Here is a 25,608-nt window from a genome sequence, read left to right as displayed (position 1 = left end):
CAGCTTGAAAGTGAGTCTTATTAAAAAACGATGTCGTCTACAAAGATTGTAAAAGGCAGGTAAGTAAACCCAATTATCTCTGTGACAAAATCGTAGACCTAGTGATAATACTTTCATGTGATCCATGTAAACAGTGCAATGATTTTTAATATTGTTATAGATTGTAATACTACTAATAGTTTTTTTTGTTTTTTATGCAGTTTGTGAATTGAGATGATAGCCAACAGTTGCTATTTCAAAATACTGAAAAAGTCCACTTTTTGGGCCATTTCTCTGCTTTCCTTGGTCCAATGATCCAGGTCTTGTTGGACTCGGATAGTTCTCAAGAGTGAAATGAAACTGGGCTCAAATCTAGCTGGAATATTTAGCAAAATCAGAAAAGCTGTTTAACTGCAAAAAGCGGTGAATTTACTCTGCACTCACTCGTATTGTAGATTGAGTTGCTGTCAATGATACTTCTATGTAAAAACGTCATAAACAAAGTGTTGGTTGTTTTACTAGTTATGCTAGTGTCTCATTGCATGTCTCATAAAGCCCAGGTATTAAAGCATTTATTTTTTAGTTGTTAGTAGTTATTTTCCTCCTTGGCTGTACAGTAATAGTCAGAGTACACTGACGAGCAGCTACAATCACAGCAGTGCTGTCAATGAAGCTGCTACGTGTCGTAAACACCCTGATACAATGTTGCATCACTGACCAGTGGTGACAGACAGAGAGATGTACAGAGACAAGGAATAATAGCAAAACATTTTGTAGATGGTGCAACTTGATCATTTTCAACAGGGCAGCCTATTATTTGTGACTTCTAAATCATGTAGCCAAGGTATGTCTGCATAGCCTATACTTTTTCATACCTAAACAGCACCTAATATTTCTGAACACATGGTAGTAGCTATAGCCTACAATTTAGAAAACATTTTAACGTAACTTCACTCTGATATTTCATTGTGACGGCACGCTGCGTGTGCTAACTTATTATTATGGTTGATTTTGATATAAATGTGGGCTGGTGAACCTGATCTTCCCAGGTCGATTTTGGGTCCCAGTCTGCTCCTGCCCACAACGTCCGGTCCAGGAATTCTCCTCCCGCCACCTGGACCCTGTCACTCTGGGATTGATTACGCTGGTCTGGTTTGCACTTCATATGTAATGGCTTCACACCACTGTCAAGCGCACACAGAGAGACACTCGCCTTCCCTCTACACTGCAGGCTGGTTTTGCTGTGAACATTACAAATCTACCCCATAGCTGTTAGTATTATGCTTTGTATTTTACCTTTAAATACCTGAGTAATTCTGCTATGACCTGATTGTAATCGAGCAAAATACCATGCGCACTTGTAATTCAGACTCACTCAAGACCACACCAGAGAAGAAAAACCTGCTACCATTGGCCATGATGCAACCATGGTAATTATGTGTGGTTAATGACAAACAAACACACACACACACACACACACACACACACACTCACACAATGACACAGTAACAAGCAGTATGGTTTGGCTATTTGGCATCGGCTTCACAGATCCCAACCTCACCCCATCCAGGAAGGAGGATCGTCACTCCACGCCACGCCACCCCACCCTACCCTCCCTAGTACCCAGAGCTATATATAACGCAGTGCTGAGAGAGTCTCATTCACACAACCAGCTTTTCTCATTTCTACCTGAGCAGGTGAGTGTACCCAGCAGGCCTCTTTCTCGTCTCGTCTTCGGGATTGTGGGTTTATTGTCCGTGTGCTTTCCTGTTTTTGTGTGTGTGTGTGTGTGTGAGAGAGTGTAAGTTAGTGCAGTGGTTCTCAACCCTGGTCCTACTGTTTTTTTTCCAGCTGAGCTCTCAATTAGGGATACTTCGGTATTTTGACATTTTAACCTGTTGTCTAACTCACCTAGGGTCATATGAACCCATCGAAACCTTTTTATATTCTGTGCGTCCGGTTTGAGGAAATTTGAAGTTTTCGTTTCAATAACTTTGCACAGTTGCTACAAGCAGACAGTCGCAAGATGCTGAACCTCAAAAGCCAGCTAACAGACATTTTAAATACTCTGTATCTTGGCTGTTTGTTGTTTGTAGTCTTACAATACTATACAGTACATAGTAAATTTAATAGTGTAATAAATTCATTAATTTATAGTAATTGTAGGAAATTTGTTTCCACATACCTCCATATTTACGGACTACTTTCGGTTCTGCCTGCTCTTTGGGTTTTCATTCGGGCACAGTGAGTGTATCCTTGCGCCGACCTCATCACAGCTGAGGAAATGTGTAGTTCGATGAGATAGTTCCAAAAACAAAATACATTTAAACATATTCATCAAAATACTTCAGATTTTGTATAGACTTGCAGAGAAAACTAAGTGTTCAAATGTGCTCCATCCAGCTTTTGTGTATTTAAAAGATCTATTAGCCAGATTTTGAAAGTCAGCATCTTGCTACCTTCTGCTTCCAGCAATTGCGCTGAGCGAATGAAACAAATTATATTTCCTTCAAACTGGATGCACAGAATTAGAAAAGGTTTCAATGGATTCGTATGACTCTGCGTGAGTAAGACCACAGGTTAAAATGCCAAAATACTGAAGTATGCCTTGAATTGAACCCTTCATTGAAAGAATAATTTGCTTACATGCTTAAATTGTGTAACTAATAAAAAGATGATTGGATAATAAGTCACTTATACAATTTTATACTTAACTTAAAACCCCTACTGTTTAAAATAATGATTTTGGAAATTATTATTAAATTAAGGTTCCATTATGTAATTGAGAACTCAGCTGGACCAAAATCCAGCAGGGCAGGGGCTTGACCAGGATTGAGAACCACTGAGTTATATATTACAGATCCAGTCACTGTGTGTGTGTGCGAGTTAGTGTATAACAACCCTAGTCACTGTGTGTGTTTGCAGACTCCACTATCCTACACTGACCATGTCTCTGACTGACGCTGTGCGCATCGTGTCCGAGGTGTTCAAGAAGTACGCCTCTGAGGACCAGCAGAAGGACACGCTGAGCCCAGATGAGCTCAAGAAACTGCTGAAGGCTGAGTGCAGCAAGAAGGTGAGTCTCCCCACTAATAATCATAATCAAAATCATAATGATAATTATAATAATAATATTAATCATCATCATAATCAACAATAATATTATGTACGTCTGTGTGTGTGTCTGTAGGGAACAGACTGCAGTTCAAAGTTGAGCGAGGTGATGAAACGTCTGGATAACAACAAGGATGGACAGATCGACATCGTGGAGTTCGGCACTCTGATCGGCATGATGGCCAAGCGAATGTGAGAGAAAGAGAGACACCACCCCCCGTCTGCTGGAGAGTGAGGGATGGAGGGAAGGAGAGGGAGAGAGGAGGGAGAGAAGGGTGGAGTTTATATCTTCTCTGTAAAAAAACAAAGATGAAAATAAAGATGCATTGGAATTAAAATCAGCTGTTTCCTGTTGTCTCTGTACTGAGGATTAACACAAATCTGTCTGTCCATCCAGATAGCTATGTATGTATGTATGTATGTATGTATGTATGTATGTATGTATGTATGTATGTATGTATTTATCTAATCTCTCTATGTAAGGAGGACCTGCACATTATAGGTCCAAGCCAGCACCCAAACCTCAAGTCGGGGCATGAAATAAGGAATACTAAAGAATAGTCAGTTAAATACTATTGAATAGTAATGATAAACAATTAAATGCCAATTAATAATCAATGAATACTCAATGAGAGAGGGCCCTGGCCGACTGTAGTGTCTCCACAACATTATCTGGCAGTCCCATAGATGTTAGGCGGTGCCTTACAGGGGACTCACAGAGATGTGTGTGTGTGTGTGTGTATATATTATATATATATATATATATATATATACATACATATAAATAGTGACAAATAGGCTCTCTCAGGTGCTTCTTGCACACTCTTGAGCAGGAATGATACAGTCTATATGAAGCAGTTTCTTGGTTACCAGGGCCAATGTCTGTAACTGTTTCAAGTCTCGTATTCCAACAGCCAGTCCAATTCAGATCAAGCAAGGGTCATACACAGAAACGTCTATCCTTTTGTCTTCAAACAAACACGCAGTGTTCTCCTACTACCACACCTTTTCCAGGAGCAGAGATCACCTTACATAGGCATTGCATTAGCCCTCAATGCCTTACAGGTGAGTCTGCTTCCCCTTGGAATCAATGGACCAGGATGCTTTTTGGGGAATGTAGTTTTTTTAGCATTTTGTAATGTGTAGTTCTTATAATAGCACCCATCCACTACATGGCCATGCAGTTTGCCACAATATAAATATAAAAGCTGGTCATCATTATAACGTACAAACAAATGTATTATTTTACAATGTGTTTACAGAAGATTGACTAATCAGTGAACAACTTGCAGGATTGTTTTTTTTTATATCACAATATAATATTTAATTATAAAATTATTACAATTTTAAATGTACACTTTCTCTTAAGTCTATGAGTGGTTAACATAACAAACGTCAAAAAATCTAAAAATGTAAATAAAAAAACAAAACAAAGCTTATTTTTCGTATCCTGTATCTTATGAAATCTTAAGTCTAGATACCTAAACAAATAAAATGACAGGGAGTGTCTGACACGCCTAACCATCAACACCTCAAATTCCCCCTAGCCCCTTTTTATATATTACACTTTTTAGACCCTTTCATATACATTAGGGAATTTGCAGAAATATGCATTTTGACCAAGACAAATGAAAATACACTTACATACAATAACTGTTGCACTCAGTACAAGTTGTGATCTTTCAAATTCTGAATACATCTTAATATGCAATATCTCGTCTTTGCTCTACATCAAACATTTTCAAAAATATGATCATTTCATTTTGAATGCTTCTAGCAATTTTCATTATTTCTCCCATCCCTTGTTCTGTTACCTCCACTTGTCTGTTGTTAGCTTTCATAGCCCTTGTGTAGGCTTTGCTTTTGTACTTGTGTCCATATACAGCCATTCTGCTGTAAACAACCAAAGACAATGGTATCTCTTTGCCAGCTTCTCTGAATAGTGTCTGCTCTTCATGACTTAAACTACCTAGCCTGGACCCAGTAGTGTTATGACATTGCTTTTATAACAGGCCTGAAGTTTTGGATAAACGTGCAGCTTAACTACGAATTTGAGCAGGAGAATATCCGCATGATTCACATCTTGTAGTAAAATCTGAGATTGCAACAGAAGATAAATGGCTTCAACAAGAAGTGCAACATGCTTCAGATACCTCTCTGGCAGTATTCCTTTCAGACAGGACAAACTATAAAATAGCAACCAGTTTCTCTATTCAGATGCTTTCCAGTACCTTTGTTCTTTTAATGATCTGGGTAATCGTGTCATATTCTGAGGTGGTTTAAATCTAAGTAGTCATGCATCTACTATGACCGCTTGATGTGATGGTGAACCTGTATAACATTCTTCATTGGCACACTGAAGCCACAGCTCTGTTAGTTGTCGTGTAACTCCCAAAAGCACACAGTGCATGTAGTAAGGAATAAAGTCAGAGACAATTCCAAAGTAGGGCAGATTAATTAAAGGAGAAAGACCTTTAACTACATTATAGATAGTCTTTTTTCTTAATGCCATTTTCATGTACTCAAGCATTTCACTGTCTGTCCTGTCTGTATACTCTACTTCTGAAACAGGGTATTTGACTTCCCCTGAACTCAACATAAAAGGGTGGTAACACCAGCTGCAACCGAAGTATCCAATGTACTGTGTAGAATGTTGCATGGCAGGTCTTGTGTACACAGCAACAGGTACCTACTATTTTACTCACTACTGTGGTCTTGTACCTTTTCCTCCATTTTGCACCTAATTCTGTAAGCATTTTAGCCTCAACTGCAAAATGCCCAAGAAATATATCAATTTGTGGGTGCCCCACAGACCTGCTAAAATCAAACTTTTCCCTCTTTCACTGGGAGGTACTTCATTAATCATGATCTGAATAGGCCAAATAGAGAATGAAGTTGAATTAAACACCAAACTGCCATCACAATTGAAATTGTATGAAATGTTTTCTGCTGTAGTGAAATGTCTGTGATATCTGCCTGTAACATTCACCATCATAGATGTCATCTATAGACTCTGGGTTAGTATTTTTTCTGGACAGTCTATATGACATCCAGCTTTTCTAGTAAGCACTGAATCTGAGGAGCAAGTGGTACACTGATAAAGAAAGGTCCTTCATTAAAGGTATCTGTGTTACAAACACTGTGACATTGGGAGCATTCCTTCTCCTTTTCATCAAAATGATTACAGTAATTTCCCACAAATGATTGGCAAAATGTATAATAGAAATGAAATGTTGTCAGCTCACATGATTTACTAAAAACCTTACTAAAACAATGTTTTGTATCTGGGACTACTTCTCTCTCAAACAGTTTGTTAATTAGTTGAAGTAGATCTTCTACAGCAACACCAGTAAGGGAATGCCTCATGTCATAACCATTAATTGCGCCTCTGCTTTGGTTGTATTAAAGTCACATAGATTAAAATTCAGGTCTGGATTTGACCCCAGCATATGTAAGGGATCATCTGAACCAGGATCTATTTCTGAATTTAGCACTGTTCCAGATGACACGTGTTCCTGATCACTGTCTCATGACATGTGTTCTTGGTCAGTATCTGAATGATCAAACACACCAGGAATATTTACTTCAGAAGCAAATCGTTCATTGTTGTGGCTGTAAGTTGTTCTGTCTTCTATGTATTTTAAAAGTTTACTTGTTACTAAATGTGTTCATTTGTCTTTGGAGATAATAGATTTCACATTACAACTTGGCTTATTTAAAAATGTATCTGTATAGTATATTTTCATTATTTAACCTGGAATAAGGATTCTCTCTTACTTATTAAAATATACTATAATCTTAAAGATGCTCTTACTGTTAAAACATAATTGACTCATTTAGGCTCAGATATTGATTTGGTTCACTTTACTATAATACACTGCTGGATTTACTGTTTGACCATTTATTGCTGTACTTCAGTGATGGTGTAATGAATGCATACAGATATTATGCATTCCTAGTTGGTATAGTCATGCTGTTTTATATGTCTCTATTTCCAGTGGAAGACAGATGAACCATGATAAAGGCATTGAAGAAAGTGAATGCATTCAAAATGTGGATGTAGAAATAAATGCAATGAAACATTCAATGGTAAGTATTTAAATGTGTGTGTGTGTATAGGCCTGACATCTATCTAATATATATATCTAATATATACACAGATCAGCCATAACATTATCACCACCTGCCTAATATTGTGTAGGTCCCAAAACAGCCCTGACCCGTCGAGGCATGGACTCCACTAGACCTCTGAAGGTGTGCTGTGGTATCTGGCACCAAGACGTTAGCAGCAGATCCTTTAAGTCCTGTAAGTTGCGAGGTGGGGCCTCCATGGATCGGTCTTGTTTGTCCAGCACATCCCACAGATGCTTGATTGGATTGAGATCTGGGGAATTTGGAGGCCAAGTCAATAACTTGAACTCATGATTCATCAGACAAGGCCACCTTCTTCCATTGCTCCGTGGTCCAGTTGTGATGCTCACATGCCCATTGTAGGCGCTCTCGGCAGTGGACAGGGGTCAGCATGGGCACCCTGACTGGTCTGCGGCTACGCAGCCCCATACGCAACAAACTGCGATGCACTGTGTGTTCTGACACCTTTCTATCAGAACCAGCATTCACTTTTTCAGCAATTTGAGCTACAGTAGCTCGTCTGTTGGATCGGACCTCACGGGCCAGCCTTCGCTCCCACGTGCATCAATGAGCCTTGGCCGCCCATGACCCTGTCGCCGGTTCACCGCTTTTCCTTCCTTGGACCACTTTTGATAGATACTGACCACTGCAGACCAGGAACACCCCACAAGAGCTGCAGTTTTGGAGATGCTCTGACCCAGTCGTCTAGCCATCACAATTTGGCCCTTGTCAAAGTCGCTCAGATCCTTACGCTGCCCATTTTTCCTGCTTCTAACACATCAACTTTGAGGACAAAATGTTGACTTGCTGCCTAATATATCCCACCCACTGACAGGTGCCATGATAACGAGATTATCAGTGTTATTCACTTCACCTGTCAGTGCTCATTATGTTATGGCATTGCAGTTTGTTGTGTATGGGGCTGCGTAGCCACAGACCAGTCAGGGTGCCCATGATGACCCCTGTACACTGCCGAAAGCGCCTACAATGGGCACGTGAGCATCAGAAATGGACCACGAAGCAATGGAAGAAGGTGGCCTGGTCTGATGAATCACGAGTTCAAGGTGTTGACTTGGCCTCCAAATTCCCCAGATCTCAATCCAATCAAGCATCTGTGGGATGTGCTGGACAAACAAGATCCATGGAGGCCCCACCTCACAACTTACAGGACTTAAAGGATCTGCTGCTAACGTCTTAGTGCCAGATACCACAGCACACCTTCAGAGGTCTAGTGGAGTCCATGCCTCGACGGGTCAGGGCTGTTTTGGCGGCAAAAGGGGGACCTACACAATATTAGGCAGGTGGTCATAATGTTATGGCTGATCGGTGTATATATATGTATATATACATATATATATATATGTACACCCCCACCCCTCCGCATTCTTAAATTAGGGGGTGGGTGGGATACTTGGTCTGAGTAGGAATACAAAAACTCAGAAAATATTGACAATTATGACATATTCTGGAACCAGACAGTCTACTGATCAAAACAAGACCATCCACAATTTTGTAGAAGCAACACACACCCGTAGAGAGCTCAGAATGTCAAGATGGAAAATTGTTTACAGTGTACTGATACACAATGATTTTACAACTCCTCTGTCTTTGAAAGAACATCAAATAAATTAATCGTTAGGTTGTTCTGAACAAAACAAGCCTATTTGCAAATAAATCTGATCGAAACTGTGTGTGCGTTTATATATACACTCACCTAAAGGATTATTAGGAACACCTGTTCAATTTCTCATTAATACAATTATCTAACCAACCAATCACATGGCAGTTGCTTCAGTGCATTTAGGGGTGTGGTCCTGGTCAAGACAATCTCCTGAACTCCAAACTGAATGTCTGAATGGGAAAGAAAGGTGATTTAAGCAATTTTGAGCGTGGCATGGTTGTTGGTGCCAGACGGGCCGGTCTGAGTATTTCACAATCTGCTCAGTTACTGGGATTTTCACGCACAACCATTTCTAGGGTTTACAAAGAATGGTGTGAAAAGGGAAAAACATCCAGTATGCGGCAGTCCTGTGGGCGAAAATGCCTTGTTGATGCTAGAGCAGCAAAGCATTCGTGAAGCCACAACACGTACAACCTTGAGGCGGATGGGCTACAACAGCAGAAGACCCCACCGGGTACCACTCATCTCCACTACAAATAGGAAAAAGAGGCTACAATTTGCACAAGCTCACCAAAATTGGACAGTTCAGATGGTAGAGTCAGAATTTGGCGTAAACAGAATGAGAACATGGATCCATCATGCCTTGTTACCACTGTGCAGGCTGGTGGTGGTGGTGTAATGGTGTGGGGGATGTTTTCTTGGCACACTTTAGGCCCCTTAGTGCCAATTGGGCATCGTTTAAATGCCACGGCCTACCTGAGCATTGTTTCTGACCATGTCCATCCCTTTATGACCACCATGTACCCATCCTCTGATGGCTACTTCCAGCAGGATAATGCACCATGTCACAAAGGTCGAATCATTTCAAATTGGTTTCTTGAACATGACAATGAGTTCACTGTACTAAACTGGCCCCCACAGTCACCAGATCTCAACCCAATAGAGCATCTTTGGGATGTGGTGGAACGGGAGCTTCGTGCCCTGGATGTGCATCCCACAAATCTCCATCAACTGCAAGATGCTATCCTATCAATATGGGCCAACATTTCTAAAGAATGCTTTCAGCACCTTGTTGAATCAATGCCACGTAGAATTAAGGCAGTTCTGAAGGCGAAAGGGGGTCAAACACAGTATTAGTATGGTGTTCCTAATAATCCTTTAGGTGAGTGTATAATAACTGTGAGGACCTGAGAAAGGGAAAGAGAAAGGGGGAGAGTTGAATGATGTGGCAATGACCCCAGCCCCCCCCCTTTTCACACCATTCTTTGTAAACCCTAGAAATGGTTGTGCGTGAAAATCCCAGTAACTGAGCAGATTGTGAAATACTCAGACCGGCCTGTCTGGCACCAACAACCATGCCACGCTCAAAATTGCTTAAATCACCTTTCTTTCCCATTCAGACATTCAGTTTGGAGTTCAGGAGATTGTCTTGACCAGGACCACACCCCTAAATGCATTGAAGCAACTGCCATGTGATTGGTTGGTTAGATAATTGCATTAATGAGAAATTGAACAGGTGTTCCTAATAATCCTTTAGGTGAGTGTATATGTGTGTGTGTGTGTGTTTAGTAACCCATATATTATACATAGTATGTTTTCTTGTAAATTCTTGTACTTCAATAAAGTACTTGTACATATGCTGGAGTGCATTTAAATTTACTTGGTCTCAGGTCTGTTTTCTGGTCATGTGTGTTTTTCCAGAGACAGAGCCCTCAACTTCTGAACATCCTATTGCTGTCCTTGGGTGTCCAGCTACAAAGGACTCACAACACAGTTATGATTGCTTTGATGGAAAAGTAAGCTGAGCTCTACACAATGTTGAAATGGAAAAAAATATAATTTGACTGTAATATACACAAATAAAGCCAGAATTGTGTAAAGCCTCAATATAATGTTTGTATATTAAACATTGTGACCAAGTTTTCTTTTTGTTAGTTTTTCTCCCGAGAGTGCTTTCACCAGTGGCTAACAGAGAAATGCATTGTTGAGGACGAGCTAAAAAAGCGATAGCTAGAAAAGCAGGTTGGGCCGTGCCCCAACGTGCCTTATAGACAAACCGCCAGTGGTGCTTCGCCTTATCAAGAGTAGACATAAGGAGTCCCAGGTGATACTATTGCTGCCCGCCACCTGGACCCTGTCGCTCTGGGATTGATTACGTTGTTCTGGTTTGCACTTCATATGTAATGGCTTCACTCCACTGTCATGCACACACAGAGAGACACACAGAGAGCCTCTACACTGCAGGCTGATTTTGCTCTGAACATCTACCAAATAGCTGTTAGTATTATGCTTTGGATTTTACCTTTAAATGTCAGAGTAATTCTGCTATGACCTGATTGCAATCGAGCAAAATACTTGTACACTTGTAATTCAGACTCACACAAGACCACACCAGAGAAGAAAAACATGCTGCCATTAATACTTTCATTATGATGCAACCATGGTAGTTATTTGCGGTTAATGACAAACAAACACACACACTAACACACTAATACAGGTGCTTGCAGAGGCCATATAGCAATCGCAGGAATGAGAGAGATTGGATGGAGAGCAGGGCAGGAGGTATTGCGTGGCACTTTGGCATCAGCCTCAGATAGTGTCTCCACAACAACAGATCCATCCTCCTCTCCCTAGTGCCCATCTTTATATATAACGCAGGGCAGAGCGAGTCTCACTCACACAGCAAGCTTTTCTCATTCCTACCTGAGCAGGTGAGTGTACCCAGCAGGCCTCTCGTCTTGTCTGCGGGAGTGTGGGTTTATCGTTTGTGTGCTTTCTTGTTTCTGATTGTGAGTGTGTGAGTGAGTGTACGTTAGTGTAGTGGTCCCCAACCGTGCTCCTGTAGGAGCCCCTACCCTGCTGGTTTTTGTTCCCACTGAGCTCTCAGTTACTTCATTGAAGTAATAATAATATATTTTGTATGCTTTCCAGTTTTTGTTTGTGTGTTTGTCAGTGTATAGCAATCCCAGTGACTGTGTGTGTGTGTGTGTGTGACTGTGTGTGTGTGACTGTGTGTGTTTGTGTTTGCAGGCTCCACTATCCTACACTGACCATGTCTCTGGCTGAAGCTGCACGCATCGTGTCCGAGGTGTTCAATAAGTACGCCGCTGAGGACCAGCACAAGGACACACTGAGCCCAATCGAGCTCAAGAAACTGCTGCAGGCTGAGTGCAGCACGAAGGTGAGTCTCCCCAATAATAATCATAATCGAAATCATAAGGATAATGATAACTTTTATAAAAATATAATATAAATAATGATCATAATCAACCATTATAATATATTGTGTGTCTGTGTGTGTGTGTGTGACTGTGTGCGTGTGTATGTGTCTGTGTGTGCATTCGTGTGGGTGTGTGTGTCTGTATTTCTATGTGTGTGTGTGTGTCTGTAGGGATCAATCTGCACTTCAAAGTTGGACGAGGTGATGAAACGCCTGGATAACAACATGGACGGACAGATCGACATCGTGGAGTTTGGCACTCTGATCGGCATGATGGCCAAGCGAATGTGAGAGAGAGAGAGAGACACTCCTCCCACCCCCAACCCCCCCTCCCCATCTTCTGCTTGAACAACAGAGATGCTGGAGAGAGTGAGGGATGGAGGGAAGGAGCGGGAGAGAGGAGGGAGGAGTTTATCTTTCCTCTGTAGAATAACTAAAATGAAAATAAATATACATTGACATTAAAATCAGCTCTGTTTCCTGTTGTCTCTGTAATGAGGATTAACACAAATCTGTGTGTCTATGTGTCTATCCATCCAGATAGTTATCTACAGCTCTGGAAAAAATTAAGAGACCACTTAACATTGATTTCTGAACTTGCAGTGGTCTCTTAATTTTTTCCAGAGCTGTATGTATGTATGTATGTATGTATGTATGTATTTATCTAATCTCTCTATGTAAGGAGGACCTGCACATTGTAGGTCCAAACAGTAGCTTGGAGCCCAACCCCAGCCAGCACCCAAACTACTAAGGAATACTAATGAATAGTCAATTAATTACTACTGAATAGTAATGATGATCAATTAAGTGCTAATGAATAATCAATAAATACTCAATGATATTGAAACTGAAACACTAACCCCAGCTAGGATCGAAACACAACCATAATTCGATCACTTATGGCACTCAGGACACCCTGAATGTTACTGATGCCACACACGCACACGCACACGCACACGCACACGCACACGCACACGCACACGCACACGCACACGCACACGCACACGCACACGGCTCTGGCATGGAGTAATGTGGAATAGAGGTAGAACGGGTTGGAGGAGCTCAGCCATGTCGTCTGTCTCTTTCTTTTGTGTCACTCTCTCCTGTTCCTGGTTCTGGGGCTCAGCTCAGAAAAAAGAAATGCTTTACTGTAGTTCAGGAGGAGAGGAGAGGAGAGGAGAGGGGTGGGCAGCAGGTGGTGGTCTGTCCCGGGACGGCTGTGAGAGCAGGCTCCCTCTGTGTCTCTGTCTCTCTGTGCGTCTCTCTGGCTTCTTATATTATTAATATTTATTATAATGTATTTCTTAGCAGACGCCCATGTCCATATGCGATTCTATATACTGTAAGCCTCTTGCGCCCTCTAGTGGCCCAGTGACAGACTCGCATTACATTGCAGGTATCCATTCAGTACTTGCACGACCTAATGTAGACATTATTTTGTTTCAACACATTTTAAGTGCATTTCTAACCTGCAGGAAGCCGTTCTCTCCCCTGCCCCTTGCCGTGCATCCATGCTATCCATGGGATATTGATTCACGTCGCAGCGTCAATTCATTCACAGGCGTGTGTATGTAAAAAGGTGCAAAGCCACAGCGATTCATGCATCGGTCCCAATTTTCTTCATTTTCAATTAGGCAATTAAGATAAAGTCTCGTATCTCTCCTCTGTATCAACCCTGCCGCCATAAAGAAAACGTGATTATTGTTTTATTAAAGACTTGGAAAAGGGGTTTATCACGCTAGAGCTGCAGCTGCAAGCACGGACGTTTGAAGTGAGTTGCCCGACACTTGCAATGCAAACAGCTTCTCAGTTGCAAAGTGGACCAAGACAACTGAAACACAGACGGACTGGTCTGCTTTATTGTGTGTGCATGACCTTTTATTTTATTTTTTTATAATAAAATGAGTCTGCGTCTGGTGACTAATGCATGGCCTTTTGCAATGATGATGTTATTTTGCTCTTTGCACTGTTTGCACTGCACCCCTCTCGGCACCATGGTAACACTTGTGCAAACCTGCCACAGAAAAAACACACACACACAAAACCCCGTGTTATTTTAAAACTGTGATGGTTATTTTGCAACTGAAAGGCTGGATTGAGACAGAAAGCGGAGCTCAGCGCTTCCCCAGGCCCACATCTGGCCGACGTTGCCGGGCAATGAGTGTGTTGTTTTCTCCATCACCACAACAGCAGCGGCGCCGAGGGAGCGGCAACGGCGTCACGTCCGTTACAAACATCTTCCTTTTTTATTTGTTTTATTTCTGGCACGCTTGAACTTAATTGTACTCTTGCAAAAGCAACGCACTGCAGTTGAGACGACACGCTGATTCGTTTAAAGTGGAGACCTCCCGTCAGAACGATAGGCAATGGAGACTTTGGGGTTGAAATGTGAGGACCCTTTTAAAAATCATGATCTTAAAAAAGGAAATCTGCAGTTTTTGTTTTCTTTCTGCCATCCTGTGCTATTTGTGTGTGAGTTACCTACCCAGACGAAGAAGGAGACTAGTGGAATTCCCCCTTTTGCAGTGTCTCACACGGAATCACACAGGGGTGGGTCTATAGTGTATGTTTCAAAATATTATATTGAAACAATTCTCCTAACATCCCCTTCCGGTACCATCTGATGATTAGCCCACACTGACATGCCAAATTACACTCTGTGTGTAGGCCTTAGCACCGAAGGATTGGGTTTCATTAAAAAAAAAACATAAACCATGCAATACAAGAACTTACTTTGATGTATCTGCTCCGTTATTTGATTGATTGTTTATGTCACGATACAAATTATACATTTTGTGACACAGTAAACACTACCATTGTTCCTGGATATTTTCCAGTTATACTAAATAATAAGCAAAGTTTGGGTTTTTCTCAGACAATCACCGTAGTTTAATCATTCTGATTTCGTTTTTTAAATTATGTATAATTTAATATTTATTTTTGATATGTCTAGTATATGTATACCTTAAATGGGTAAAGGCCCTGTAGCTCTCATTCAGTAGTAGTAGTGGTGATAGCCTGTTGCTCTTGTCCCTTTTAGTTTTAATCGTTACTTTGTGGGCTGTCGTAAACTTGTACAACAGTCTCATTGATAGTAGCTTTATCAGGTCTGTACTGGAGAGCCAATCAGGTAATCATAGTGATTGCCAGCCGTTTGCATGAAGACTCGGCTCTGTCAGCGTCCTTGAGGTTTATGTCCAATTTGCTTAGGGATGTAATAATGAATTGCCACGCTTAACCCCCGCATGGCCCGTAATTGCCCTCGCCCTCCACTGTGTGACCAACTTAGTGATTAATAGGGTCAGGTAATAAGGTTTTTGAATTATATAGACAGTGAGTGAGTGATTAATACGGTCTGGTGATTAAGGGTTGAATTGTACAGGGGGTGAGTGAGTGAGCAAACGAGCGATTACAACGGTCTGGCGATAAGGCAGAACTGTAATACACACAAACGGGCCATTGTATGTGCATGAACTGCCTTGCATAGATCACAAATCTCCATCTACACGGGGAATTTGAATGACCAAACACCGGAGGCACTTGCAATGGCTTTATTCGAATTTTGATAGGTTGTTTTCTTATTCAGCTTTTGCTGGGTGGCCGTTGCTGGCACCACTTGTCGCAGGAGATGGTGAGGCCGGCGATCATCCTGCTGAACTCCAGGAAGCTGAGGTGCCCGTCCCCGTCCCCGTCCAGGTCGGCCATGAGCCGGTCGGTGACAGAGGAGTCCTTCTGGTTCTGGGGGGGAGCGGGGAAAGGGATAGGAATTAAAGAGTCCAGTCAGTCCAGTCCATTCAGTGACTCTGCTATAGAGTCCAGTCCAGTCCAGTCAGTGACTCTGCTATAGAGTCCAGTCAGTCCAGTCCATTCAGTGACTCTGCTATAGAGTCCAGTCCAGTCCAGTCAGTGACTCTGCTATAGAGTCCAGTCCAGTCCAGTCAGTGACTCTGCTATAGAGTCCAGTCCAGTCAGTGACTCTGCTATAGAGTCCAGTCCAGTCCAGTCAGTGACTCTGCTATAGAGTCCAGTCCAGTCAGCGACTCTGCTATAGAGTCCAGTTCAGTCCAGTCAGTGACTCTGTAGCAGTCCAGTCCAGTCAGCGACTCTGCTATAGAGTCCAGTCCAGTCAGTGACTCTGCTATAGAGTCCAGTCCAGTCCAGTCAACGACTCTGCTATAGAATCCAGTCCAGTCCAGTCAGTGACTCTGCTATAGAGTCCAGTCCAGTCAGTGACTCTGCTATAGAGTCCAGTCCAGTCCAGTCAGCGACTCTGGTATAGAGTCCAGTCTAGTCCAGTCAGTGACTCTGCTATAGAGTCCAGTCCAGTCCAGTCAGTGACTCTGCTATAGAGTCCAGTCCAGTCAGTGACTCTGTAGCAGTTCAGTCCAGTCAGTGACTCTGCTATAGAGTCCAGTCCAGTCAGTGACTATGCTATAGAGTCCAGTCCAGTCAGTGACTCTGCTATAGAGTCCAGTCCAGTCCAGTCAGGGACTCTGCAGCAGTCCAGTCCAGTCCAGTCAGTGACTCTGCTATAGAGTCCAGTCCAGTCCAGTCAGGGACTCTGCTATAGAGTCCAGTCCAGTTCAGTCCAGTCAGTGACTCTGCTATAGAGTCCAGTCCAGTCCAGTCAGGGACTCTGCTATAGAGTCCAGTCCAGTTCAGTCCAGTCAGCGACTCTGCTATAGAGTCCAGTCCAGTCCAGTCAGTGACTCTGCAGCAGTCCAGTCCAGTCCAGTCAGTGACTCTGCTATAGAGTCCAGTTCAGTCCAGTCAGTGACTCTGCTATAGAGTCCAGTCCAGTCAGCGACTCTGCTATAGAGTCCAGTCCAGTCAGGGACTCTGCTATAGAGTCCAGTTCAGTCCAGTCAGTGACTCTGCTATAGAGTCCAGTCCAGTCAGGGACTCTGCTATAGAGTCCAGTCCAGTCAGGGACTCTGCTATAGAGTCCAGTTCAGTCCAGTCAGTGACTCTGCTATAGAGTCCAGTCCAGTCAGCGACTCTGCTATAGAGTCCAGTCCAGTCCAGTCAGTGACTCTGCTATAGAGTCCAGTCCAGTCAGCGACTCTGCTATAGAGTCCAGTCCAGTCAGTGACTCTGTAGCAGTTCAGTCCAGTCAGTGACTCTGCTATAGAGTCCAGTCCAGTCAGCGACTCTGCTATAGAGTCCAGTCCAGTCAGTGACTCTGTAGCAGTTCACTCCAGTCAGTGACTCTGTAGCAGTTCAGTCCAGTCAGTGACTCTGCTATAGAGTCCAGTCCAGTCAGTGACTCTGCTATAGAGTCCAGTCCAGTCAGCGACTCTTCTATAGAGTCCAGTCCAGTCAGTGACTCTGCTATAGAGTCCAGTCCAGTCCAGTCAGTGACTCTGCTATAGAGTCCAGTCCAGTCAGTGACTCTGTAGCAGTTCAGTCCAGTCAGTGACTCTGTAGCAGTTCAGTCCAGTCAGTGACTCTGCTATAGAGTCCAGTCCAGTCCAGTCAGTGACTCTGTAGCAGTTCAGTCCAGTCAGTGACTCTGCTATAGAGTCCAGTCCAGTCAGTGACTATGCTATAGAGTCCAGTCCAGTCCAGTCAGGGACTCTGCTATAGAGTCCAGTCCAGTTCAGTCCAGTCAGCGACTCTGCTATAGAGTCCAGTCCAGTCCAGTCAGTGACTCTGCAGCAGTCCAGTCCAGTCCAGTCAGTGACTCTGCTATAGAGTCCAGTTCAGTCCAGTCAGTGACTCTGCTATAGAGTCCAGTCCAGTCAGCGACTCTGCTATAGAGTCCAGTCCAGTCAGGGACTCTGCTATAGAGTCCAGTTCAGTCCAGTCAGTGACTCTGCTATAGAGTCCAGTCCAGTCAGGGACTCTGCTATAGAGTCCAGTCCAGTCAGGGACTCGGCTATAGAGTCCAGTTCAGTCCAGTCAGTGACTCTGCTATAGAGTCCAGTCCAGTCAGCGACTCTGCTATAGAGTCCAGTCCAGTCCAGTCAGTGACTCTGCTATAGAGTCCAGTCCAGTCAGCGACTCTGCTATAGAGTCCAGTCCAGTCAGTGACTCTGTAGCAGTTCAGTCCAGTCAGTGACTCTGCTATAGAGTCCAGTCCAGTCAGCGACTCTGCTATAGAGTCCAGTCCAGTCAGTGACTCTGTAGCAGTTCACTCCAGTCAGTGACTCTGTAGCAGTTCAGTCCAGTCAGTGACTCTGCTATAGAGTCCAGTCCAGTCAGTGACTCTGCTATAGAGTCCAGTCCAGTCAGCGACTCTTCTATAGAGTCCAGTCCAGTCAGTGACTCTGCTATAGAGTCCAGTCCAGTCCAGTCAGTGACTCTGCTATAGAGTCCAGTCCAGTCAGTGACTCTGTAGCAGTTCAGTCCAGTCAGTGACTCTGTAGCAGTTCAGTCCAGTCAGTGACTCTGCTATAGAGTCCAGTCCAGTCCAGTCAGTGACTCTGTAGCAGTTCAGTCCAGTCAGTGACTCTGCTATAGAGTCCAGTCCAGTCAGTGACTATGCTATAGAGTCCAGTCCAGTCCAGTCAGGGACTCTGCTATAGAGTCCAGTCCAGTTCAGTCCAGTCAGTGACTCTGCTATAGAGTCCAGTCCAGTCCAGTCAGTGACTCTGCAGCAGTCCAGTCCAGTCCAGTCAGTGACTCTGCTATAGAGTCCAGTCCAGTCCAGCCAGTGACTCTGCAGCAGTCCAGTCCAGTCCAGTCCAGTCCCATCCAGACTGTCGATGACGTAGCCTAGTCTCTCAGTCAGCAGCTCAGCCTTTGTGAACGAGGGACAGTACCTCCAGGTATCCGGGCAGCTCCTTGAGCATCAGCTGCTTGAACTCGCTCTTGCTCAGAGTGGTGCCATCGCCATCTGCCCCGCTGTACTCCAGGAACACCGACACCAGGGTCTTCACTGACCTCTCAACCTCAGTTAGCATCTCCGCTGGGCCTCACTGTAGGACAGAGAGAGATGCGGTCAGTGACTCTGCAGCAGTCCAGTCAGACAGTCTGTCAGTCAGTCTGTGTGTCAGCCAGTCTGGCCCCCCAACCAAATCAGACACTCGTGAATATAAATGTTTAATTATATTCTGCCTCTCTCTCTCTCTCTCTCTCTCTCTCTCTCTCTCTCTCTCCGTCTCTCTCCCCCCCTCCCCCTCTCTCACTATATGTATTTTTCTCTTTTGGATGCTTTCCTTCTCCAGATTCTCCACCATGATTCTCCACAACTATGCAGTAAATTCAACCGGACAGTAAATATATCAAATATTAGACATATGTGGAGGTGTTACTCACAGAGCTGGCAGGTCCAGAGTACAGAGCAAGGGCCAGCGCAGACAGATAGGATGGCAGAGTTTGGGAATGTCTTTTTATTTAATTTTCTTTTAAAGTGAGCCAACGCCCAAATGTGTCTGTGTGAGTCAGGAGCTGGGGGTGAGGAATTCTGGCTTCAGATTTCTTCCCTGCCTGGAAGGGTGGAGAGTGGGGAGGGGCTGGAGAGAGCTTTGAAGATGGGAGGAGGGCTGGTTAGCAAGCCTGGGTTACTTCTGTGCTGTAATCTTGTGATCTTGTGGATGCATTCGTGTGTGTGAGGAATTGTGCACGACAAAGACACACACACACATATATATATATATATGGGCATTGCAAACTAAAAGGTTAAGCTTGAAAAAAATATTTAAATCTCTGAGTCACAAACTAAATATATAGCTTTTAAATACATGGTTAAATATTTACTAAATCTGAAAAAATACACAAGGTATAAGTTAAATCTTTGAAAAAAGACATGGTGTGGGGTTTTACATTTGGCGCCCCATACAAACCTCTATTGAAAAAAGGAGCTAGCTTCTTTAAACTACTTTTAATTTCTCTAGATACACAGAAGCTTCAAAACAAAAAACGAAATCAAACAGAAAACACCCTTCACACACACAATGCGATGTAATTACAGGGGCTCTGACTTTATAATATCCCAACACTGGAGACACAGTCTTTCCACACAGCAGCTTCCACAGACCCGCCCATGGCAGGCAACGCAGGCCACGCTGTGCATGGTGTGCAGCTCTAGTCATGCACAACATCTGCCAAATCTTTTAGTCATTTGCTGACATGGTTAATTCAGTAGATTGTCCATGTTTTAAGATCATAAAGTCTGGATAACTGATCTTTGAGTTGAGTTAAAACTGTTGGGAACGAATGCCATCCTCAGCCATGTTCACATTTGCAGAATAGCTCAAATAATTCTGTGCTTATCAAAATAACAACCTTGATTTTCACCAGCGCGTTACCAGCGTTTCACATCCGGGCCCAAAATACAATGGCAGCTCAGTCATTTCACACCCCTCCCTCCAAAAAGGTTTTATTTGAGCTTTTGCAAAATTGGCAGCAGGGCGGCTTCAAGTGTTTTTCTCTGGAAACAGACAGGCTTCACGCGCTACTCTGAAGTGAAAGGAACTCACCACTGCAAAGCAACTGGAAAAAGTAGCCAACTGCAGTAGCATAGATGCTTTTAGCGAGCTGCTCCACACTCACTCACACTCTCACTCACAAGCAAACACACTCATTGAGTGCACTCAACGGAGGACACTCGCCCCACATGCTCACAAGAGGAAGAGACACTCGGCCACGCACTCCCAAGAGGAAGAGACACTCGCCCCCGCATGCTCACAAGAGGAAGAGAGACACTCGCCCCCGCACGCTCACAAGAGGAAGAGACACTCGCCCCCGCACGCTCACAAGAGGAAGAGAGACACTCGCCCCCGCACGCTCACAAGAGGAAGAGACACTCGCCTCCGCACGCTCACAAGAGGAAGAGACACTCGCCCCCGCACGCTCACAAGAGGAAGAGAGACACTCGCCCCCGCACGCTCACAAGAGGAAGAGACACTCGCCTCCGCACGCTCACAAGAGGAAGAGACACTCGCCCCCGCACGCTCACAAGTGGAAGAGAGACACTCGGCCACACGCTCACAAGAGCTAGAGACACTCGGCCATGCACTCACAAGAGGAAGAGAGACACTCGCCCCCGCACGCTCACAAGAGGAAGAGACACACCCCCTCCGCACGCTCACAAGAGGAAGAGAGACACTCGGCCACATGCTCACAAGAGCTAGAGACACTCGGACACGCACTCACAAGAGGAAGAGAGACACTCGCCCCCGCACGCTCACAAGAGGAAGAGACACTCGGCCATGCACTCACAAGAGGAAGAGAGACACTCGCCCCCGCACGCTCACAAGAGGAAGAGACACTCGCCCCCGCACTCACAAGAGGAAGAGAGACACTCGGCCATGCACTCACAAGAGGAAGAGACACTCGGCCACACGCTCACAAGAGGAAGAGAGACAGTCGGCCACGCACTCACAAGAGTTAGAGACACTCGGCCACACGCTCACAAGAGGAAGAGACACTAGGCCACGCACTCACAAGAGGAAGAGAGACACTCGCCCCCGCACGCTCACAAGAGGAAGAGACACTCGCCCCCGCACTCACAAGAGGAAGAGAGACACTCGGCCACGCACGCTCACAAGAGGAAGAGACACTCGCCCCCGCACTCACAAGAGGAAGAGAGACACTCGCCCCCGCATGCTCACAAGAGGAAGAGACACTCGCCCCCGAACTCACAAGAGGAAGAGACACTCGGCCGTACACTCACAAGAGGAAGAGAGACACCCGCCCCCGCACTCACAAGAGGAAGAGACACTCGCCCCCGCACGCTCACAAGAGGAAGAGACACTCGCCCCCGCACGCTCACAAGAGGAAGAGAGACACTCGCCCCCGCACGCTCACAAGAGGAAGAGAGACACTCGCCCCCGCACGCTCACAAGAGGAAGAGACACTCGCCTCCGCACGCTCACAAGAGGAAGAGACACTCGCCCCCGCACGCTCACAAGAGGAAGAGAGACACTCGGCCACACGCTCACAAGAGCTAGAGACACTCGGCCATGCACTCACAAGAGGAAGAGAGACACTCGCCCCCGCACGCTCACAAGAGGAAGAGACACACCCCCTCCGCACGCTCACAAGAGGAAGAGAGACACTCGGCCACATGCTCACAAGAGCTAGAGACACTCGGCCACGCACTCACAAGAGGAAGAGAGACACTCGCCCCCGCATGCTCACAAGAGGAAGAGACACACCCCCTCCGCACGCTCACAAGAGGAAGAGAGACACTCGGCCACACGCTCACAAGAGCTAGAGACACTCGGCCATGCACTCACAAGAGGAAGAGAGACACTCGCCCCCGCACGCTCACAAGAGGAAGAGACACTCGCCCCCGCACTCACAAGAGGAAGAGAGACACTCGGCCATGCACTCACAAGAGGAAGAGACACTCGGCCGTGCACTCACAAGAGGAAGAGAGACAGTCGGCCACGCACTCACAAGAGTTAGAGACACTCGGCCACACGCTCACAAGAGCTAGAGACACTAGGCCACGCATTTACAAGAGGAAGAGAGACACTCGCCCCCGCACGCTCACAAGAGGAAGAGACACTCGCCCCCGCACTCACAAGAGGAAGAGAGACACTCGGCCACGCACGCTCACAAGAGGAAGAGACACTCGCCCCCGCACTCACAAGAGGAAGAGAGACACTCGCCCCCGCATGCTCACAAGAGGAAGAGACACTCGCCCCCGAACTCACAAGAGGAAGAGACACTCGGCCGTACACTCACAAGAGGAAGAGAGACACCCGCCCCCGCACTCACAAGAGGAAGAGACACTCGGCCGTGCACTCACAAGAGTTAGAGACAGTCGGCCACGCACTCACAAGAGGAAGAGAGACAGTCAGCCACGCACTCACAAGAGGAAGAGAGACACTCGCCCCCGCATGCTCACAAGAGGAAGAGACACACCCCCTCCGCACGCTCACAAGAGGAAGAGAGACACTTGGCCACACGCTCACAAGAGCTAGAGACACTCGGCCACGCACTCACAAGAGGAAGAGAGACACTCGCCCCCGCACGCTCAAAAGAGGAAGAGACACTCGCCCCCGCACTCACAAGAGGAAGAGAGACACTCGGCCGTGCACTCACAAGAGGAAGAGACACTCGGCCACACACTCACAAGAGGAAGAGAGACACTCGCCCCCGCACGCTCACAAGAGGAAGAGACACTCGCCCCCGCACTCACAAGAGGAAGAGAGACACTCGGCCACACACGCTCACAAGAGGAAGAGACACTCGCCCCCGCACTCACAAGAGGAAGAGAGACACTCGCCCCCGCACGCTCACAAGAGGAAGAGACACTCGCCCCCGCACTCACAAGAGGAAGAGACACTCGGCCGTACACTCACAAGAGGAAGAGAGACACCCGCCCCCGCACTCACAAGAGGAAGAGACACTCGGCCGTACACTCACAAGAGGAAGAGAGACACCCGCCCCCGCACTCACAAGAGGAAGAGACACTCGGCCGTACACTCACAAGAGGAAGAGAGACACCCGCCCCCGCACTCACAAGAGGAAGAGACACTCGGCCGTGCACTCACAAGAGTTAGAGACAGTCGGCCACGCACTCACAAGAGGAAGAGACACTCACCCCCGCACTCACAAGAGGAAGAGACACTCGGCCGTGCACTCACAAGAGGAAGAGACACTCGGCCACGCACTCACAAGAGGAAGAGACACTCGCCCCCGCACGCTCACAAGAGGAAGAGACACTCGCCCCCGCACGCTCACAAGAGGAAGAAAGACACTCGCCCCCGCACGCTCACAAGAGGAAGAGACACTCGCCCCCGCACGCTCACAAGAGGAAGAGAGACACTCGGCCACACGCTCACAAGAGGAAGAGACACTCGCCCCCGTACGCTCACAAGAGGAAGAGAGACACTCGCCCCCGCACGCTCACAAGAGGAAGAGACACTCGCCCCCGCACTCACAAGAGGAAGAGAGACACTCGGCCGTGCACTCACAAGAGGAAGAGACACTCGGCCACGCACTCACAAGAGGAAGAGAGACACTCGCCCCCGCACGCTCACAAGAGGAAGAGACACTCACCCCCGCACTCACAAGAGGAAGAGAGACAGTCGGCCACGCACTCACAAGAGGAAGAGAGACACTCGCCCCCGCACACTCACAAGAGGAAGAGACACTCACCCCCGCACTCACAAGAGGAAGAGAGACACTCGGCCACACACTCACAAGAGGAAGAGACACCCGCCCCCGCACGCTCACAAGAGGAAGAGAGACACTCGGCCACGCACTCACAAGAGGAAGAGACAGTCGGCCGTGCACTAACAAGAGTTAGAGACAGTCGGCCACGCACTCACAAGAGGAAGAGAGACAGTCGGCCACGCACTCACAAGAGTTAGAGACACTCGGCCACGCACTCACAAGAGGAAGAGAGACACTCGGCCACACACTCACAAGAGTTAGAGACACTCGGCCACGCAGTCACAAGAGTTAGAGACACTCGGCCCCCGCGCACTCACAAGAGGAAGAGAGACACTCGCCCATGCACTGACAGGAGGAAGACAATCGCACATGCACTCACAAGAGGAAGAGACACTCGGCCACGCACTCACAAGAGGAAGAGAGACACTCGCCTCCGCACGCTCACAAGAGGAAGAGACACTCACCCCCGCACTCACAAGAGGAAGAGAGACAGTCGGCCACGCACTCACAAGAGTTAGAGACACTCGGCCACACACTCACAAGAGGAAGAGAGACACTCGGCCACGCACTCACAAGAGGAAGAGACACTCGGCCGTGCACTAACAAGAGTTAGAGACACTCGGCCACGCACTCACAAGAGGAAGAGACACTCGGCCACAAACTCACAAGAGGAAGAGAGACACTCGGCCATGCACTCAAAAGAGGAAGAGACACCCGCCCCCGCACGCTCACAAGAGGAAGAGACACTCGGCCGTGCACTCACAAGAGGAAGAGAGACAGTCAGCCACGCACTCACAAGAGGAAGAGACACTCGGCCACGCACTCACAAGAGGAAGAGAGACACTCGCCCCCGCACGCTCACAAGAGGAAGAGACACTCGCCCCCGCACTCACAAGAGGAAGAGACACTCGGCCACACACTCAAAAGAGGAATAGAGACACTCGGCCACGCACTCACAAGAGGAAGAGACACTCGGCCACAAACTCACAAGAGAAAGAGACACTCGGCCGTGCACTCACAAGAGTTATAGACAGTCGGCCACGCACTCACAAGAGGAAGAGAGACAGTCGTCCACGCACTCACAAAAGTTAGAGACACTCGGCCACGCACTCACAAGAGGAAGAGACACTCGGCCGTGCACTCACAAGAGGAAGAGACACTCGGCCACGCACTCACAAGAGGAAGAGACACTCGCCCCCGCACGCTCACAATAGGAAGATAGACACTCGCCCACGCACGCTCACAAGAAGATGAGAGACACTCGGCCACGCACTCCCAAGAGGAAGAGACACTCGCCCCCGCACGCTCACAATAGGAAGAGACACTCGCCTCCGCACTCACAAGAGGAAGAGACACTCGCCCCCGCATGCTCACAAGAGGAAGAAAGACACTCGCCCCCGCACGCTCACAAGAGGAAGAGACACTCGCCCCCGCACGCTCACAAGAGGAAGAGAGACACTCGGCCACA

General features: G+C 46.3%; 3 protein-coding genes across 4 annotated transcripts; 2 read left to right on the top strand and 1 right to left on the bottom strand.

The window, feature by feature from the left end:
* Positions 1 to 1,549: 1,549 nt before the first annotated feature.
* LOC136767465 (protein S100-A6) lies at positions 1,550 to 3,431 on the top strand. Its single transcript, XM_066721259.1, has 3 exons — positions 1,550 to 1,676; positions 2,905 to 3,055; positions 3,170 to 3,431. Exons 2-3 carry the CDS (start codon positions 2,927 to 2,929, stop codon positions 3,287 to 3,289), a joined length of 249 nt encoding a protein of 82 aa, XP_066577356.1. The 5' UTR covers positions 1,550 to 1,676; positions 2,905 to 2,926; the 3' UTR covers positions 3,290 to 3,431.
* A 3,666-nt stretch (positions 3,432 to 7,097) lies between these two features.
* On the top strand, positions 7,098 to 12,535 carry LOC136767455 (protein S100-G). 2 transcript variants are annotated; one of them, XM_066721247.1, is made up of 4 exons: positions 7,098 to 7,182; positions 10,547 to 10,641; positions 11,876 to 12,026; positions 12,237 to 12,535. In XM_066721247.1, exons 1-4 carry the CDS (start codon positions 7,102 to 7,104, stop codon positions 12,354 to 12,356), a joined length of 447 nt encoding a protein of 148 aa, XP_066577344.1. In that variant the 5' UTR covers positions 7,098 to 7,101; the 3' UTR covers positions 12,357 to 12,535. The 2 variants fall into 2 exon arrangements, with proteins under 2 accessions (XP_066577344.1, XP_066577345.1); XM_066721248.1 differs by lacking the exons at positions 7,098 to 7,182; positions 10,547 to 10,641 and adding an exon at positions 11,408 to 11,556.
* Positions 12,536 to 15,601: 3,066 nt separating this feature from the next.
* LOC136767459 (protein S100-P) lies at positions 15,602 to 19,475 on the bottom strand. Its single transcript, XM_066721254.1, has 3 exons — positions 19,326 to 19,475; positions 18,830 to 18,985; positions 15,602 to 15,803 (listed from the first exon to the last, which is right to left on the bottom strand). Exons 2-3 carry the CDS (start codon positions 18,968 to 18,970, stop codon positions 15,648 to 15,650), a joined length of 297 nt encoding a protein of 98 aa, XP_066577351.1. The 5' UTR covers positions 18,971 to 18,985; positions 19,326 to 19,475; the 3' UTR covers positions 15,602 to 15,647.
* Positions 19,476 to 25,608: the final 6,133 nt, after the last annotated feature.

Source organism: Amia ocellicauda, chromosome 14 (genome assembly GCF_036373705.1).
Source record: "Amia ocellicauda isolate fAmiCal2 chromosome 14, fAmiCal2.hap1, whole genome shotgun sequence".
NCBI lineage: Eukaryota > Metazoa > Chordata > Actinopteri > Amiiformes > Amiidae > Amia > Amia ocellicauda.
The sequence above is the reverse complement of the archived record's forward strand: the minus strand, read 5'-3'. Positions and strand labels throughout refer to the sequence as shown.

What these genes read in the sequence shown, in the direction of transcription:
- LOC136767465 (XM_066721259.1), top strand. Translation starts at nt 2,927, where the DNA reads ATGTCTCTGACTGACGCTGTGCGCATCGTGTCCGAGGTGTTCAAGAAG. An exon ending in AGGCTGAGTGCAGCAAGAAG is followed by an intron (nt 3,056 to 3,169) that starts GTGAGTCTCCCC and finishes GTGTGTCTGTAG; the next exon opens with GGAACAGACTGCAGTTCAAA.
- LOC136767459 (XM_066721254.1), bottom strand. Translation starts at nt 18,970, where the DNA reads ATGCTAACTGAGGTTGAGAGGTCAGTGAAGACCCTGGTGTCGGTGTTC. An exon ending in AGCTGCCCGGATACCTGGAG is followed by an intron (nt 15,804 to 18,829) that starts GTACTGTCCCTC and finishes GCTCCCCCCCAG; the next exon opens with AACCAGAAGGACTCCTCTGT.
- LOC136767455 (XM_066721247.1), top strand. Translation starts at nt 7,102, where the DNA reads ATGAACCATGATAAAGGCATTGAAGAAAGTGAATGCATTCAAAATGTG. An exon ending in ATGCAATGAAACATTCAATG is followed by an intron (nt 7,183 to 10,546) that starts GTAAGTATTTAA and finishes GTGTTTTTCCAG; the next exon opens with AGACAGAGCCCTCAACTTCT. An exon ending in AGGCTGAGTGCAGCACGAAG is followed by an intron (nt 12,027 to 12,236) that starts GTGAGTCTCCCC and finishes GTGTGTCTGTAG; the next exon opens with GGATCAATCTGCACTTCAAA.